The sequence below is a fragment of the Catharus ustulatus genome, chromosome 20 (genome assembly GCF_009819885.2).
Source record: "Catharus ustulatus isolate bCatUst1 chromosome 20, bCatUst1.pri.v2, whole genome shotgun sequence".
NCBI classification, from domain to species: domain Eukaryota; kingdom Metazoa; phylum Chordata; class Aves; order Passeriformes; family Turdidae; genus Catharus; species Catharus ustulatus.
In genome coordinates, this window is record NC_046240.1 from 5,603,445 (window position 1) to 5,617,407 (window position 13,963).

General features: G+C 46.0%; 1 protein-coding gene and 1 long non-coding RNA gene across 3 annotated transcripts; one reads left to right on the top strand and one right to left on the bottom strand.

Annotated features, from left to right (window-relative positions):
* Positions 1-220: 220 nt before the first annotated feature.
* Positions 221-11,310, top strand: LOC117005146. Its single transcript, XR_004419780.1, has 4 exons — positions 221-364; positions 2,781-2,928; positions 9,995-10,121; positions 11,226-11,310. It is a non-coding gene; the product is annotated as an uncharacterized LOC117005146 (long non-coding RNA).
* On the bottom strand, positions 804-11,230 carry SLC16A5 (solute carrier family 16 member 5). Of its 2 annotated transcripts, none has more exons than XM_033076478.2 (5): positions 10,736-11,230; positions 9,593-9,839; positions 6,303-6,446; positions 4,470-5,336; positions 804-2,881 (listed from the first exon to the last, which is right to left on the bottom strand). In XM_033076478.2, exons 2-5 carry the CDS (start codon positions 9,810-9,812, stop codon positions 2,640-2,642), a joined length of 1,473 nt encoding a protein of 490 aa, XP_032932369.1. In that variant the 5' UTR covers positions 9,813-9,839; positions 10,736-11,230; the 3' UTR covers positions 804-2,639. The 2 variants fall into 2 exon arrangements, with proteins under 2 accessions (XP_032932369.1, XP_032932368.1); XM_033076477.2 differs by having other exon boundaries at positions 9,593-9,842.
* Positions 11,311-13,963: the final 2,653 nt, after the last annotated feature.

Consider the following 13,963-nt stretch of genomic DNA (forward strand, 5'->3'; position numbering starts at 1 on the left):
AGACATCTTATTCACTTGTGGAAACACAGTATAAAATGTCACTTCTTGTCTGCTTAGGATTTGTTTCAAACTTGTGGATTACTTTTAAAGGATCTGTGGAAAGTAACCAGGGTGGACAACCCTGTTTTCAGGTTTGAGTTATATTAGAAAGGTTTCAGTCAGCATGCTGAAAAAGGTCAAAATAACAAGTTTGTGAATTGTTTGTTTTTCTTCCCAGAAACCTCTCTTTGTGCCTGCAATAAGTCCCAGTGATCCCAGTGATGAGTCTGGGAGTATCAAAAAGCACTTCTGAAAAGCACTCTCCTTGCCTTCTATCCTAAATTATCTTGCACTGCTATGCACAATCAAGAAATGATCAAAACAGGTATCTTTGCCTTGGTGTAGGAGGAGCTCATCTCTGTGTCAGCTTCAGCTGGTGAAGATTTTTTGGTTTTGCCCTGAACATTTCATTTTTTTATGAAGCAACCAGGGCAAAAGCATTACAGGTGGATCAATTGACTCCATGCAGGAGGTGCCTTCCGTTGCTCCTTCACCCAACCTTTTTTTCCTGTGAGAAATTTTGGTGGATTGTAGCTTACACTGTATCTTGCCTCTTTGGCCCAGGACATTTGTAGCGGTGAGAAGATCTGGGGCCACACAATCTCATATTTCCGTAAGAAAACAGAAAGGGAATGTAGAAAGGCAAACAGAATTTAAAATTTAAGAATCACACACAGAGAAAATGGCAATCTGATCAGCTGCTTAGCTGTTTATTTGCAATAGCTAGAAGAGATTTGGGAATTAATCCCTTTTTATTGCTTTTTTGTGAGAGAGAAAGCCCCCTCATTTTCCTAGGAATGTACAGCAATCTGTTTTGGTAAGCTGAGAAACACCAGTCCCTGTTTACTTCATAGTTATGGACCATGTAAGCATCACATAAGTTAATAAACACATGTGCTGAGAGATTAGATATGTATATCTCTCACTAATCATTTTATTTAATTATAGCTTTGATGAGGAGATGCAAATCCTCCTGGGTCTGTAATCCCAGGGCAGTATTGGAGAAGATACTGAGCTGTGGGACCCCTTCTGAAGGGCTGATGCTCCTTCTATGTAAAAGCCACCTGTGAAACCACCATAGTCTCTGAAGACCTTGGAGTCAGTTTTCCAGTGATTTCATCCAGAGTGGGTTTTTTAATTGGTTTGTTTGTTTTATCTGTGGAGCTGTAATGAAAGCTGTGGTTTGTCACTAGGAATCTGATAGGACAGCTCTCCAGATAAGCACTGCAGCTGGGTTTGATATAACAGTTCTCAGACAGGCACTGAAGTTCCATTGAAAGCTGTTACTTCTTTCATTTCACTCTCATTTTGTGCTTCCATCTTGTTGATTGTTCTGATGTGTTGGGTTATCTTTATCTGTGTGCTTCATGAGCTGTTATCCACATGTGTCAGATCAGGGGTGATACAGAAAATGCCCAGTTTGCATCTTGAGCTGCTGCTGAGGCTGCTGCAGCCATTGTGTGAGCAGTGACAAGCCTAAATCCTGGGAACGTGGCAGACAAAGCCACTTCCAGTCAAGGCTGTATGGATAGAAAGTCAGCAATACTGGCTTTTCTCAGTATGCTTTCCCCAAGATTTCTATGTAAGTTCTGCTTGTGCTTATAAGAAATATAAGTTATGTTTGTACAAAGTTCTCCAGAATGAGAATGCTGGTGTAATTAGGTTCAAAAGTCTAAGACTAAAGAGCTGATCTCCACAAAGAGGAACTACAGTTGCTTTGAATTTTGCCCTATGAAAGGATACATATCCTTGTTCTTAGATCTGCTATCACCCTCCCTGCCCCAAATGGGTTCCAGTAAATGCTGAAGTGTGTTTACATGAGCTATGAACCCTCTTTTATGATATATTCAACAGCTCTTGAGATATCAGTAGTTATACAAAGCCAGCACTCCAAGGCTTGGTGGGTTGGTTTTTGGGGCTTTTTTTTGAGGCTCTGGAATTGAATTTTGAGGCTTTGAAACTGTCCTTGCCATGAGGAACTCCTGTATATGCTTCATAGGAGAGAACAGTTTATCTTACTAGAGATTTGTCTGAACTCTACAACCCATGTAGCTGCTTTTGTATAATATTTAGAAATGTGCAAAATAATAACACACTTCCTGTGGAAAGTGTTTGTCTTGCCACCCCCAATATGGGAAGCAGACAGGGAGCCTGTGCACCAAAATTGCATATGCAGATGAGGCAACAATGCTTCTTTGTGAAGAACTACCCAATAATATATGTTATTCAGCACTTCCAACTGGAATGTGCTTGTGAAATTCCAGTGACTTCTAGAAGATGGTGATTTAACCCAATAGAACTGTCTCAGCTTTTGTGTCCTGGCACTGGGTGCCATGGCTGTTATCCCATGGTTTGCTTTAGGAGGGCTCAGAAGTCTTTGTGCTTTGTGCTTCGTCTCCTTGGCTGGTGCTGGGTTCTGGGCTGGGCCATGGTCTGGATCACTGTCTTGGAGTGTGACAAGGCCCTGTGGAGTGGAAGTGCAAATGGAAGATGACAGTTGTGGAAAGCAGACTGTTCTTTTCTCATCTGTCATCGGTGCTGGGCCATGTATTGCTGTGTGCAGACCACTTCATGGTGTTGCTCTTTTTCCCTCTTTATTGTCATATGCTCGTGATGTACTGAACTGCTGGAGGGGATTGACTTTCAGCCTTTGGTTCTGTTGAAGTTTCACTGTATTGATATCTGGAGGGATTGTCCAAACATGCTTTGGAAGCCTCTCTCAATTTGTTTTTTTTTTCCAGAGCACAGAAGCTAAGCCCCATAAATAATCCAGCAGACATCAGGAAGAAGCTGGAGTTGTAGAAGACGTAATGGAAATCACTGGTTATGTCTACCAGGAGACCTGAAATAGAAGTCATAGCTTAGCCAAAGAGAAGAGGCACACTAAAGGTATATAATTACTTGAATGTTAAACCTGAATCATTCAGCAAACTGCCATATACAAAAGACAAGCATTCTCTGATGAGTTCTCTCCTCTTCTCTGGATTCTAGTGGTTGTTTAGTTTTTTATTTGTAGTCAAAAGTCAGATAATACTTCTGTAGAAAGTATTTCTCAATACACAAAGAAATCAGGAAAGAAAGGAAATTGTAATTTTTCCCCAACCTGCTGCTTTATTTAATTTGCTCAGCAGAGGATCCTTGTGCCACTGCCACTCAGTGGCTTTTGGAATGAGTGACCCTATTACATCCTAGGGGAGAAAAGTACAACAACTGGATAGAGAAATAGCTCACAAATTTACATAGTAAGTTCCCTAAACTGCCCATTTGACTCTAATCCTGTGTAATGAGGGATAAGGAAATTCACAGCACAGCAAGATTATGACTAACATTACGTGACCTCAATAGAAACCATTTAGAAATCTGAGATATCAAGGGAGTAATTCAACACTAATATTAGAGACGGAAAAGTGATACTTAGGCCAAATACCTGATGCCTTCCTTAGGCTGGTTAACAATGTGGAAATACTAGAATAATGTTTATTTGCTTGTATTTTTCAGTAAGGATTGGTGATGTTTCTTTCCATAGTGTACTCTTCTGTAGCAGATTTTAGGACTACAGACAGAAATGGAGCTGCTTTTACTGTGCTTTGTTTTGCTGGTCTGCTGCTCCTGACAGAGATGACCAAGAAAGGACCTTTTTTGCTCTTTGGGAAAAGTGACTGACACACTAATTCCAGGGAGTACCATGAAATACCCTGTGTGTTGCCATCACAATATTGAACCAGACATAATTTTCCTGATGAGTAGCCACAGTCCATTGTCTGGAGAAGAGAACTAAAGCCTGAACTGAGGCTGACATACTCAGGTTGACATTTGTTGTTTGTTAGTCTTTTGAATTTACTGCTGTGCTGCAGGAGCAGGTGTGTCTTGAACAGGTCACTTAGTGGCATTTGGAGTGAACTGTGAATAATTTATTGGACTGAGAGTCATAACTAGCTCCTTTCTTGTCTCCAGAGAAAAATTAATACGCTCCAGAACTTGGAAAGAAGATTTAACAAAAGCTTTTACTATGGGGCTTTTGAATAATGTAGAACTGGTAATAATTTTGAACACAAATAATTTGTTTAATGGGATGTTCACAATTCCTTGAGACTTCATGGTTAAACAGTGCAAACTGGCAAAATGGTGACAAAGTTCACAGCAATTCCTGTCAGCTTCTTGCCACTGGAAAAAAGCTGTCATTGCTCCCATACGTACCAGATCACTTACCAAGTGAGTAATTCTTTCAGTGCTCTTGATGCAGCTGCAGAAATTACTTTCCAGCTGTCAGAAGGGGCTGATGATTCCTTTCTGACCTTACCTTTTATATCGCTCCCTTTGCATAACTCATCTATACCGTAGGTCTGGAAACTCTCTAATTCCTCTCCTTGATACTCAGCAGTTTCCAAACCACCACCTTTCCCCCAGCCAGCTTTCATAGCCTCTCTCACCTGTGAGCGGGGGCCCGATGAGGAGGGTGATGCTCTCCAGGATGGTGAAGAGCCCTAGAGCACTGGAGAACCTGTCCATCTCCACCACATCCATCAGCACCTGGAAGGTGAGCGCACCAACACCGCTCATGGCTATGCTGAGGATGACACAGTAGAGGATGAGCGCGCTGAACTCAGCTGAAATGACACAGATGAAATTGCTGAGCCCGCAGAGGAGCGTGGCCAGGCTGAACAGGTAGATTCGTCTCCCTGTGAAGATTCTGTGTCCTGAGAGCAGCCCTGTGAAAGGGCGGATGAAGATGTTGATGAGCCCAATGATGGAGATGAGCAGCGCTGCCTTGCGTTCCTCCAGCCCGTTGTGGATGGCATAAGGCACAAGGTAGATATGGGGTAAGGAAAACCCCATCATCATCCAGGTCACTCCAATAGTGTAAATCTGGTAACCTTTGTTTTGACAGAAGATGTCAAAAGCCAGGTACTTCTGCAGCATCTGGAAGCATTTTGTCCTTCTGGTGTGCTGCTGGAGTGTGGGGTGGTGAGGAGATGCTCCATTGGACAGCTGTGCCTCTTCTGCTCCACTCCCTGGCTTCTCTTCAGGCTTGGCAGACTCTAGAAGTGACCCTGATGCCGGCTGAATGGGTCTCATGATGGCTCCACAAACACAGCAGTTGAGCAATATTCCTCCAAAGATGAGGAAGGTGTTTCTCCAGCCCATCTTGTCCAGCAGATATTGAGACAGCGGCGGCCACAGCGTGAAACCGAGGGAGACACCGGTGGAGGCCATGGCATTGGCCAGTGTCCTCCACCGTACAAAGTAGTAGCCCAGCACAGTCACTCCTGCCTGGAAGCTGAAACATGATCCCAGTCCTAAAGGAGAGAATAAATTATCCTTTTATTGTTGTCTTAAAGGCCCAAATTCAGGGTGACCCCACAGATGACTTCACCTGCCACTGAAGCATTTTCTGACTGGCCACACAGCCCCCAGGGATTGATTAGTACTTGGAAACCCCATAACAGGGATGTAGAAGGATGTGTGTAAATTAAACTATTTGTGTTCTTGAGTATAGTAAATATACTAATCTAAACAGAGATTTTTATGGGACACACTGCAATTCCTAAAGTTGTTATGGAATTGTTCATTAAAAACTTGGGTTTTATACCAAATGTAACAAGCCCTGCTGTTTTTCTGATGCTTTCATCAGGGCTCAGGGAATTGCTTGTTTTTCTCACTATGCAGTGGACACTGCTTAACTTGCAAGATCCAGCAGGATTGGTTCCAGAGTCAGGAATTAGTTTTTCTGTGTTATTAAAAACCAAGAGTTGAATGTCAGTTACACAGGAGAAATATTTGGAAAGGAAAAGTTCCCATCTGTTACTTCTGTTCAAAACCAACAGGGTCTTTTGTTAGAAAAAGATGTCTCCATTCTTCTCCAGTTTGGGAGTGGTAAAATACAAGCCCAGGGAACCTGGGAAGGACATTATCCCAACACATTATGTTCCAAGATTGGAAAAACAACAGAAAACCCTCCCTTCTTGAAAGACAAAAGTCTGAGAAGCTACTAAAAAGAGCAGACATCCTTTTCCTCCATTTTACCCTCTGGAGACCGGTAGCTTTTTCCAGAGAGAACACTTCCCAGTGAGCTTGAGTGGGTGAGGTGTGTGCTAAAGGGGTGTGAAGGCCAAGTCTAGTGGCTGTAAGATTTCTGCTGTGCTGGGAGGCTGTTGAATTCTCATATTTCACAGATGAGTGGAAAAATGTGACCAGCTAGTCAGGGCTCTCCCATTTGCCATCTCCAGCACAGCAGCTGCGTTTCCCTGCTCTCCAGTACGTACCAGTGATGAAGCCAGCTGTGAGGTACAGCTGGCTGATGGACTGGCAGAAGGAGCTGGACACCATTCCCAGCCCGCTGAGCAGCCCTCCCAGCATCACCACAAACCTGCAGCCAAAGCGCTTCACCAGGATGCTGCAGAGGGGCCCTGGAAATACAGAATGGAAAGGGAAGCAGTTAGGGAGGAAAGTATTTTGTACCTGCTGGATTGCTGCAATTATCAAATGATGTGGTCTAGAGACCCTGAGGGGTGTCCCAGCAGCTTAATCTAGTGGGGGAGACAGGAAGAGAAAATATATTCTGTGATCCTCTCAAGTGCTTGGCCAGCTTGTTGGCTGAGGGGAAGTCTGTGATCTGCTGGGATTTTGACCATCAAGTAGGATGGGATGGATTTTCATTAAAACCCTTGGGAATGGACTTCTGGTGAATGTCATGAGATTGTGATAAATTACTTGTTTGTTAATGACATTTAACATCCTTCATTTTGGGGCAGGGAAAGATTAGTTCACACCTGCAGCCCACCAGTGGGAAGGTGCTTCTCTCTGCATGCTCTGGCATAAGAGGATCTGAAGGTTGAATTTCTTTTCCTGTTCCCTTGAGGATCCTCAAGGTTTTCCAGGTTTTATAAACTCTTTTTTTCCCAATTCTGAACATTTATAAAGGAAAATGCAAAATGACTGTAAGCTGCAGAATTAGGAGTCAGTCGGTGTAGGGAATATAACCTGTGGCATTTTGTGATTTTGTGACTTAAATCAACGTCTGATTGAAATAAAATCCATACAGTCAAGTGAACAGTGGAACATTATAAAAATTAGGAGTGCAGCTGTCTGTATTTTGATCTGCTTGGGAGATTTTTGCCTCAGACTTCACAGGCCTTTGAAAAAGTGTCCAGCAAATGTGACTGGATTATTTTTCCTCCTGCTGAAGACATTAAGGATTAACTAGCTGTTTAACTAGCCCAAGAAGGCATAAATTGAACACTGCTTGGCTCTAAAACCATAAGGGTTTTTTGTGATTAGTTCCTGGTAACTTGTCTGGGTTTCAAATGTTATTTCTCACTTGCCTGGGGCTTTTGTGCTTTCTTTTGCAAGAATAATATCAACAAAAGTGCTGCATTTGTATGAGTTAGTGCAGAGAGTTCTGTGTGCATGGATATCTAGGAGCAGGAACCTGTAAGGGCCTGAAATCCTCTTTTGGAGACAGATGTAGGACCCTGAGGTCCCTCAAATGATCTTGTAACAAAATAATCGCTAATGGCTTTTACCTAGGAACATAGCACCGATAATGGGATCTGTTTGGCCAAGTTATGAGCTATTGTTTGCCCTGTGCCTTTCCTCATTTCCTTCCATAGCTCTCCTGCATGAAACCTTCTCCCAGTACTGGCTGCTCTGAGAACAGGCTGCCCATTTCCCTTCCTCTTACAATTTTTGCGACTAAGAATTATTTTCCCCTTCAATTCCTCTGAATTAAAAAGAATAAAGGTGAAGAAGAGAGAGTGGCACCACTAAGAGATACTGGTGACAGCAGCACACAATTTTGGGAAAGATTTAACTGCTGAAATGATGAGTGTAACTGGAGAACCTGAATCAGGTAAAGCCTGGCCCCCTCCAAAGGAGGTCAGAAGTTACAGTAAAGCCACGTGTGCTTGGCCTGAGAGGGAGGCTTTGATCTCTGTTTATTTTGTTGTTTTCTCCTTGTTTTTGTTACTGCTGCCTCGTGCTGCTGGGGGACATGAACAAGCCCTCCTGTGCTGTAACACTGGCAAGCAAAGTACAACTCTGGCTGTGCCCTGACAAATTCCACTGTGAATATCAACACAAGGCTATTCCTTCCTTATCTAATTCATAACTTTTGGATCTATGTATTGGCTGTCTTGGTATTACCTTTTACTATCGTTCTAGCCTCCTACACAATTACTTCATTAAAGATGACAGGATAATCGACATTCCTGTGGATAATGCCAGAGTTGTCCTTCCTGGCCATGCTGGGATTAAGCTGCTTCTGAGACCATTTCCCAAAGCCAGCAGGTCCCACTTGTATCCTTCCCACTAATCACAGCAGGATCACAGGGGCTGGAAAGCAGAATGGGGAATGCCCAACAGCTTCCAGATTCCAAGCTTTGAGGATACTGCTCTATTTCTGCTGACTCTCAGTGGTGATTCCTCCCCTTGTCACTTCCTTTGACATTTCTTTCAATCTGCACCTTGATATTCTGGACCTGGCTGTTACTGCAAACTCTCAGTTCCATGCAGGTGACTGCCATATCCTGCATGGGACAGACTGAACCTGCCATAGCCTTTGTATCAGCATGACTCAGGGCTCTGGGGCTGTTTTTTTTTCCCTTTATAATGTAGTATCAGCTTTCACCTGCATTGGAAGGGAGCAGGAATGAACTCGGGGAGAAGCTCAGATACATGGGCAACACTGGGAACTTTCCTTCTGTTGCCTGGTAGGGTTCAGGTTGTCTGTTTATCAAATAAGCACAGGATTTGTATGGGTCACAAAGCACAGACCACTCATTGGGAAGTCCTTGAGCTACTGGGGATTTGCTTTTCTCTCTGCAGAAAGAAAAAAGAATCCCCACATCTGTGTGTGGAATCTGGAACCACTGCCCTGTGCTGCTCCCATATTTTATTTTGAGGGGAAAACCAGTGATTAACTCCACTATCCACCTAGCACAATGCTCCTTCCACCCCTGCACAGGAGGGTGCTGCCTGACCCACATTCTGCACTGATCCAGCCCTGCTCACATCCACCCTGATGCCTGCGTAGGTGTGTGCTCTGTGCCACTGCCCAAGGAGCTGCTTTTAAGGCTTTGCCTCAGCTGGCACCTCTGAGGAGCTCAGCTTTGGCATCTCTTCAGCCACAAAGAACACAGCTGTCATGTGGCACGTTTTGGAAAGAGATGTGCTCTTGTGGACAAGATGAACCAAGAAAGCACCAGAGCTGCAGCACTATGTGCTGGCTTATTCAAAGAGCTTCTTTGAGAAATAACTATGTTCTTGCTGATGTGGAAAAACTGGGCTGAGAAAGGGATTTGCTTTCTTTGACCAAGGGTCTTGGCTGACTCTGAGAGTGACAAAAGGGAGCATGGAATCTGTGGGCATTTAGATTTGGACTGTGGGATCCAAGTGGCTTGGAGATGCTGTGTACTGCCAAACAGCCACTCTACTTGGACCTCCCAGTCCCTTCCACCCCCCAACTTAATGAAATACTGAAAGTATCCTCATCACATCCCCCCACCAGCAGCGCAAGGGCAGGAGGTGGAGGAGGCCATTGCCTGCAGTCACTCACCCCCTCCATGCAGCACGGCCACCATGATGGATGGGAACCACGATGTCTGGCTGTTGCTGGCCTGGAACTCTTGCTGGAGGTCCGTGAAGAAGACACCAATGCAGCAGGGGAAGCCCAGTGTGAGCCCCTGCAGCACCACTGCAGCCAGCAGGACCATCCATGCCCACCCCCGGTCCTGGGGCTTGGCAGCGCCGCGTCCTGCTGCTTCTCCTTGGGACATGATAGCTCTGTTCTCCTCTACACCAGCCTGCTGGGGAAGGGAGTGCAGCTACCATGCAGCCCTCAGCCCAGCAAACAGGCCTTCAGGGAACAGCTGATGGTGTTCCTGAGGCTCAGAGCACCACTGTGTCCCACACCTTTCCCAGCTGACACTCTTGACTTTTTGCTCTGCATTTCTTCCAGCACCTCCCTTCCTTCTCGCTACAGGATCCTGGCACGAGATTGCTTAAGAAACCACTGCCTTCTCCTTTTATATTTCACAAGACTGTGACCACAGCCAGGTAGAGGACAGGACCACACCTCCTCTGAGGTAGGAATTGGCTTTACCTAGTTCCGCCCTTATTTTCCCTTTCACCTGCTTTCATCATATGGAGTCCCCTTGCTGGCAATTGTTAAGGTCACTCAGTCCCCATGCCAAGGAGGAAAAAGTGCAAATGCCAGGTGAAATAAAAACCTGCAAACGTTGTGTGTCACAGCAGAGCTCAGTGTGAACCTTTCAGGAAAACTACACCTTCCCACAAAGTGCTAGTGGTGAAAAACATTTTAAAAGCCATTAATTAATGCTAGAATCCAGTGATGGTAGATAAGCTTTTGCTTCACTTCTCTAGATCTAGAGCTGCTTCTGAGAGATCCCAGTTTGGATTTCTCTGAGACTGACAGCATGGAACATATAGCAATAGCATTCCCCATCCTCTCCACATGAATAAACATGCATAAAATAATAATCTCTGGCAGCTGGATGAGCTCAGAAAAAGTGCCCATAAGGTCACTGCACAGCACAATATTTATTTAACACTCAAATAACGTTTTTTCCCTAAAACAACAGCTGCATTTAGCTTTTGTGTGCAGCTTTAGAGATGAATTATAGTTTGATTTTGCTCATTATTTCAAATATGCCATGGTGGCGGAAAATGAGTTTCGTACCTCAGGCTGAGAGCAGGATTTGTCAAACGGAGGGCGGCGCCGCGTGGCTGCGGCTCATCCCCTGTGCGCGCAGCCCGGTCAGCTCATGGCCCATGGTCAGACCCTTCTGCTTCAGCAGCGACTACAGCCTTTGATGAAGTCTTTTGCAATATTAACCTAGGCATCATTTCTGTAAACAGGGCTCTTATGCTGGCTGGCTCAGAGCCAGAAAACGAAAACAAAAAAAAAAAGGCTGGGAGCAGAGGGGGCCCGTGGGAAGGGGCTCTGAGATGCAAATCACGGTGGTGGTGCTCAGCACACTTTAATCTTTTGTCCACTTTAGCTGGGCGCAGATAATGCAACTAATTCAAGGGCTTGTCTCTTTGGTGTGAATTAGCTGGATGACAGCCTAAAACCTCTCCCCGGCAACAGCAAACCTGCAAAAAAAGGCAGAAGCACAGCTCTTCTCTGTTCCCAGCTGCCCTGTTCAACTTTTGTGTTTGTCCAGCAGATTCCTGGCTCCCCTCACATCTCCCTGGGCGCCTGCTTACAGGGGAGGACTCTCCAGTTGGGCTCCAGACCCCATGGCTTTCGTCCACCTTGTGCCCCTGGCTGCAGGACACCTTTTCCCCTGGGCAGCCCGACCTGCACAGTCACTCCAAGGACCCTGGGATGTGCTGCCAGGTGCCACAGACCTCCTCGCTGCCTCCTCGCTGCCTCCTGCCTGCACAAAGGTAAAGGAACAAGTTTTTTCCAGCTCTGGCTTAGCCGGCTGTGCCACACCGAGCAACAGCAGCGCCGCAAACCCTCGGATTAACCCTTCCAAGGTATCCAGATGGCATGGACGGTGTGAAAGTGGAGGGCTGGTGCGTGTTGTCCTGCTCCTATGGGCTTGATGCTCTCAGGCAACCTGCTCTTAGTCTAGAGCAGTAACGTGACAGGGACACCTGCCAAACACAGGCGGATTTTCACACGCATGTGATCATCCCAGATTAGTAGGGTTGGGAATAAGGTTGGAGTTCACAGCGATAGCCACACCTGGGTGCCTCCTGCAAACAGTGTGCTTTTGTTGGAAGGTGAGCAGTGCAAAGGTGCTTCTCTCTACCAGCCTGTGGAGCACCTGAGGACACATGAGTGCCCTGGATGGGACATAGGGAACAACTGCTTGTTTCAGTCTTTCTCTCCAGCCACTCTCTGTCAGCCACTGTCTGCTCGGATAAGCTAATCCTCTCCTGTTCATGTCTGAATGTTGTTTCTTCTTCCAGTGATCCCCAAGACATCAGCATTCAAACCTTGGATTTCCCTAGCTGTTATGGAGCAGCCCTGGTAGCTGGTGTTTATGGCAGCAGACCAGGAGAGCTCACACAGTGACTATCCCTTCTTCTTCTGTGCCTCAGTTTCCTTCAGCTCTGATGGGGGACAAACAGCTGTTGGCATGAGGGCTCCTGGCTGCTCCCTGCAAGGACAGGGAGCCCTTTGTGCCAAGAGACACAGGGCCCTGGGGCATTTATGTAGCTCACCTCAAAGGAAGAGGTTTATATTTGACAAATTCAGGTTTATGTTATGCAAATAATGGTATTTATAGTCTCCAGCAAAAGCTTCTACCTGGTGGCACCTCTGCAGGGAGGTGAGCAGCCCGCTTGTGCTCTGGAGCCACTGAGAAGGGAGACCCAGCCACAGGGTCCAGCAGGGAAGTGAGGAGTGTGGCTGGGGGGATGCAGAACCACTGCCCAAAGCAATGGGGCTTGGAGGGTGCAGCTTGAGAGAATGGGAATGGAGAAGAAGGTTTCTTGCACCTTCCTGCCATCGAGCTCAGCCCTGGCATACACTGGACACATATTTTATGAATGTGCAAAATAAGCTGCATGTACAGAAGCAAGATGTTTACTGTAAACTGAGGGGGTGGTAAACTGCTTTTTGGGGTCACTCAGTGCCTGTTGAGGGTAGGAAAGCCAAGCACTTATCTTGGTAAATACCTTAATAAGTGACTTTTAAACTCCCTTTTCATCCTGAGACAATGGCTTTCTTTGCCATCCTCTCCCATGTAGCTTATATTATATCCCTGCTGACTTTGCCAAGGTCATCCAGTGAGGTGACAGCAGAGAATCCAGATTTAGCCCTCATTAAAGCATCAGCCCAAGCGGTGCAATGTGGCCCAGCACTATGGGCTTGTGCTGGATGCCACTTGTCAGCAGTTGGTTGCATCCCTCAGGGTACAGGCTGTGCCTGGGGCATGGTGGAGGTGGCTGCAAACCCCCAGCTCTCTCCCTACCCTTACCAGCATGTTACAGCTTGGTAAACCAGCCCTGTGCTCAGCAGCAGCTTTGGGGCTTAAAAACATGGCTTAGTGATGGCCTTGGCAGTGCTGTGTTAACAGTTGGACTCAATAATCTTAAAGGTATTTTCCAACTTTTGGTTGGAAATGGTTCTGTGATTCTTTGTGGCTGGAAACCAAAGTGCAAACGCCTCAGAGCTTGCAAATCACACTTGAGAAAGACCAGTTGAATTTGTTCCAGAGATCCAGATTAGCAAATCCTCTGGCAGATTGATTCTTGCAGAGGAAGTGTGGGGACTTGTTTTGTTTTTTGTCTAAAGCAAGGGAAATGAAGGGGCATTTCAGCTGTGGCATTGCAGAGGGCTTTATGGCAGGGACCTGTTCCTGTCCCAGGTTCAGTCACAAATTAAACTCTTGCTTTGATCCATCCCTGGAACACAGACCCAAGGTCTGAGAGCACCTGAACACAGGTTCCTGAGGCTGGGACAGGATCTGAACAACCCTGGCAAAACCCCTTCAGACCAGCTCTGCTAGTACTGAGAAAATGGTGCTGTGCCAAGGATGGGGGAAGTGCTGGTTTATCCTGACTTTCCCAAGGAGTTCCCATAGCATCACTCCCACATCCTCCTCCTGCAAAAGGGATCAGGGTCCTGCCTGCACTAATTGGTCTTAATTAGCCCAACCAGCCTCATCTGTGTCCTCCTTCCTCACCCCCTCCATCCTTTGTTTGTTCCCCAGCTGCATTTAACTCCAGATCCTTGCACAGATTGCTTTTTGCACAGTTTCACCACTGCTTTCTGCTCTCCTGGATTGATTTTGGGTCTGCCTGGCAGCTTTGTGTGCATTAATTACTGATAATGTGGGTATAAGACCAGGTGAGAAATCCCCCTTTTGGGACTATGTTTAATGGCTAGTAGCCAGTGCTGGGATAACACAGCTTAGCCTGGAGGTGGGAAATAGGAGCTGAGGAGGCA

Excerpts from the sequence above, each read along its gene's own strand:
- SLC16A5 (XM_033076478.2), bottom strand. The coding sequence starts at position 9,812 with ATGTCCCAAGGAGAAGCAGCAGGACGCGGCGCTGCCAAGCCCCAGGAC. Across the intron at positions 5,337-6,302 it reads CACAGCTGGCTTCATCACTG|GACTGGGATCATGTTTCAGC; the intron begins GTACGTACTGGA and ends TCTCTCCTTTAG. Across the intron at positions 2,882-4,469 it reads CATCGGGCCCCCGCTCACAG|GTCTCCTGGTAGACATAACC; the intron begins GTGAGAGAGGCT and ends CTTCTATTTCAG.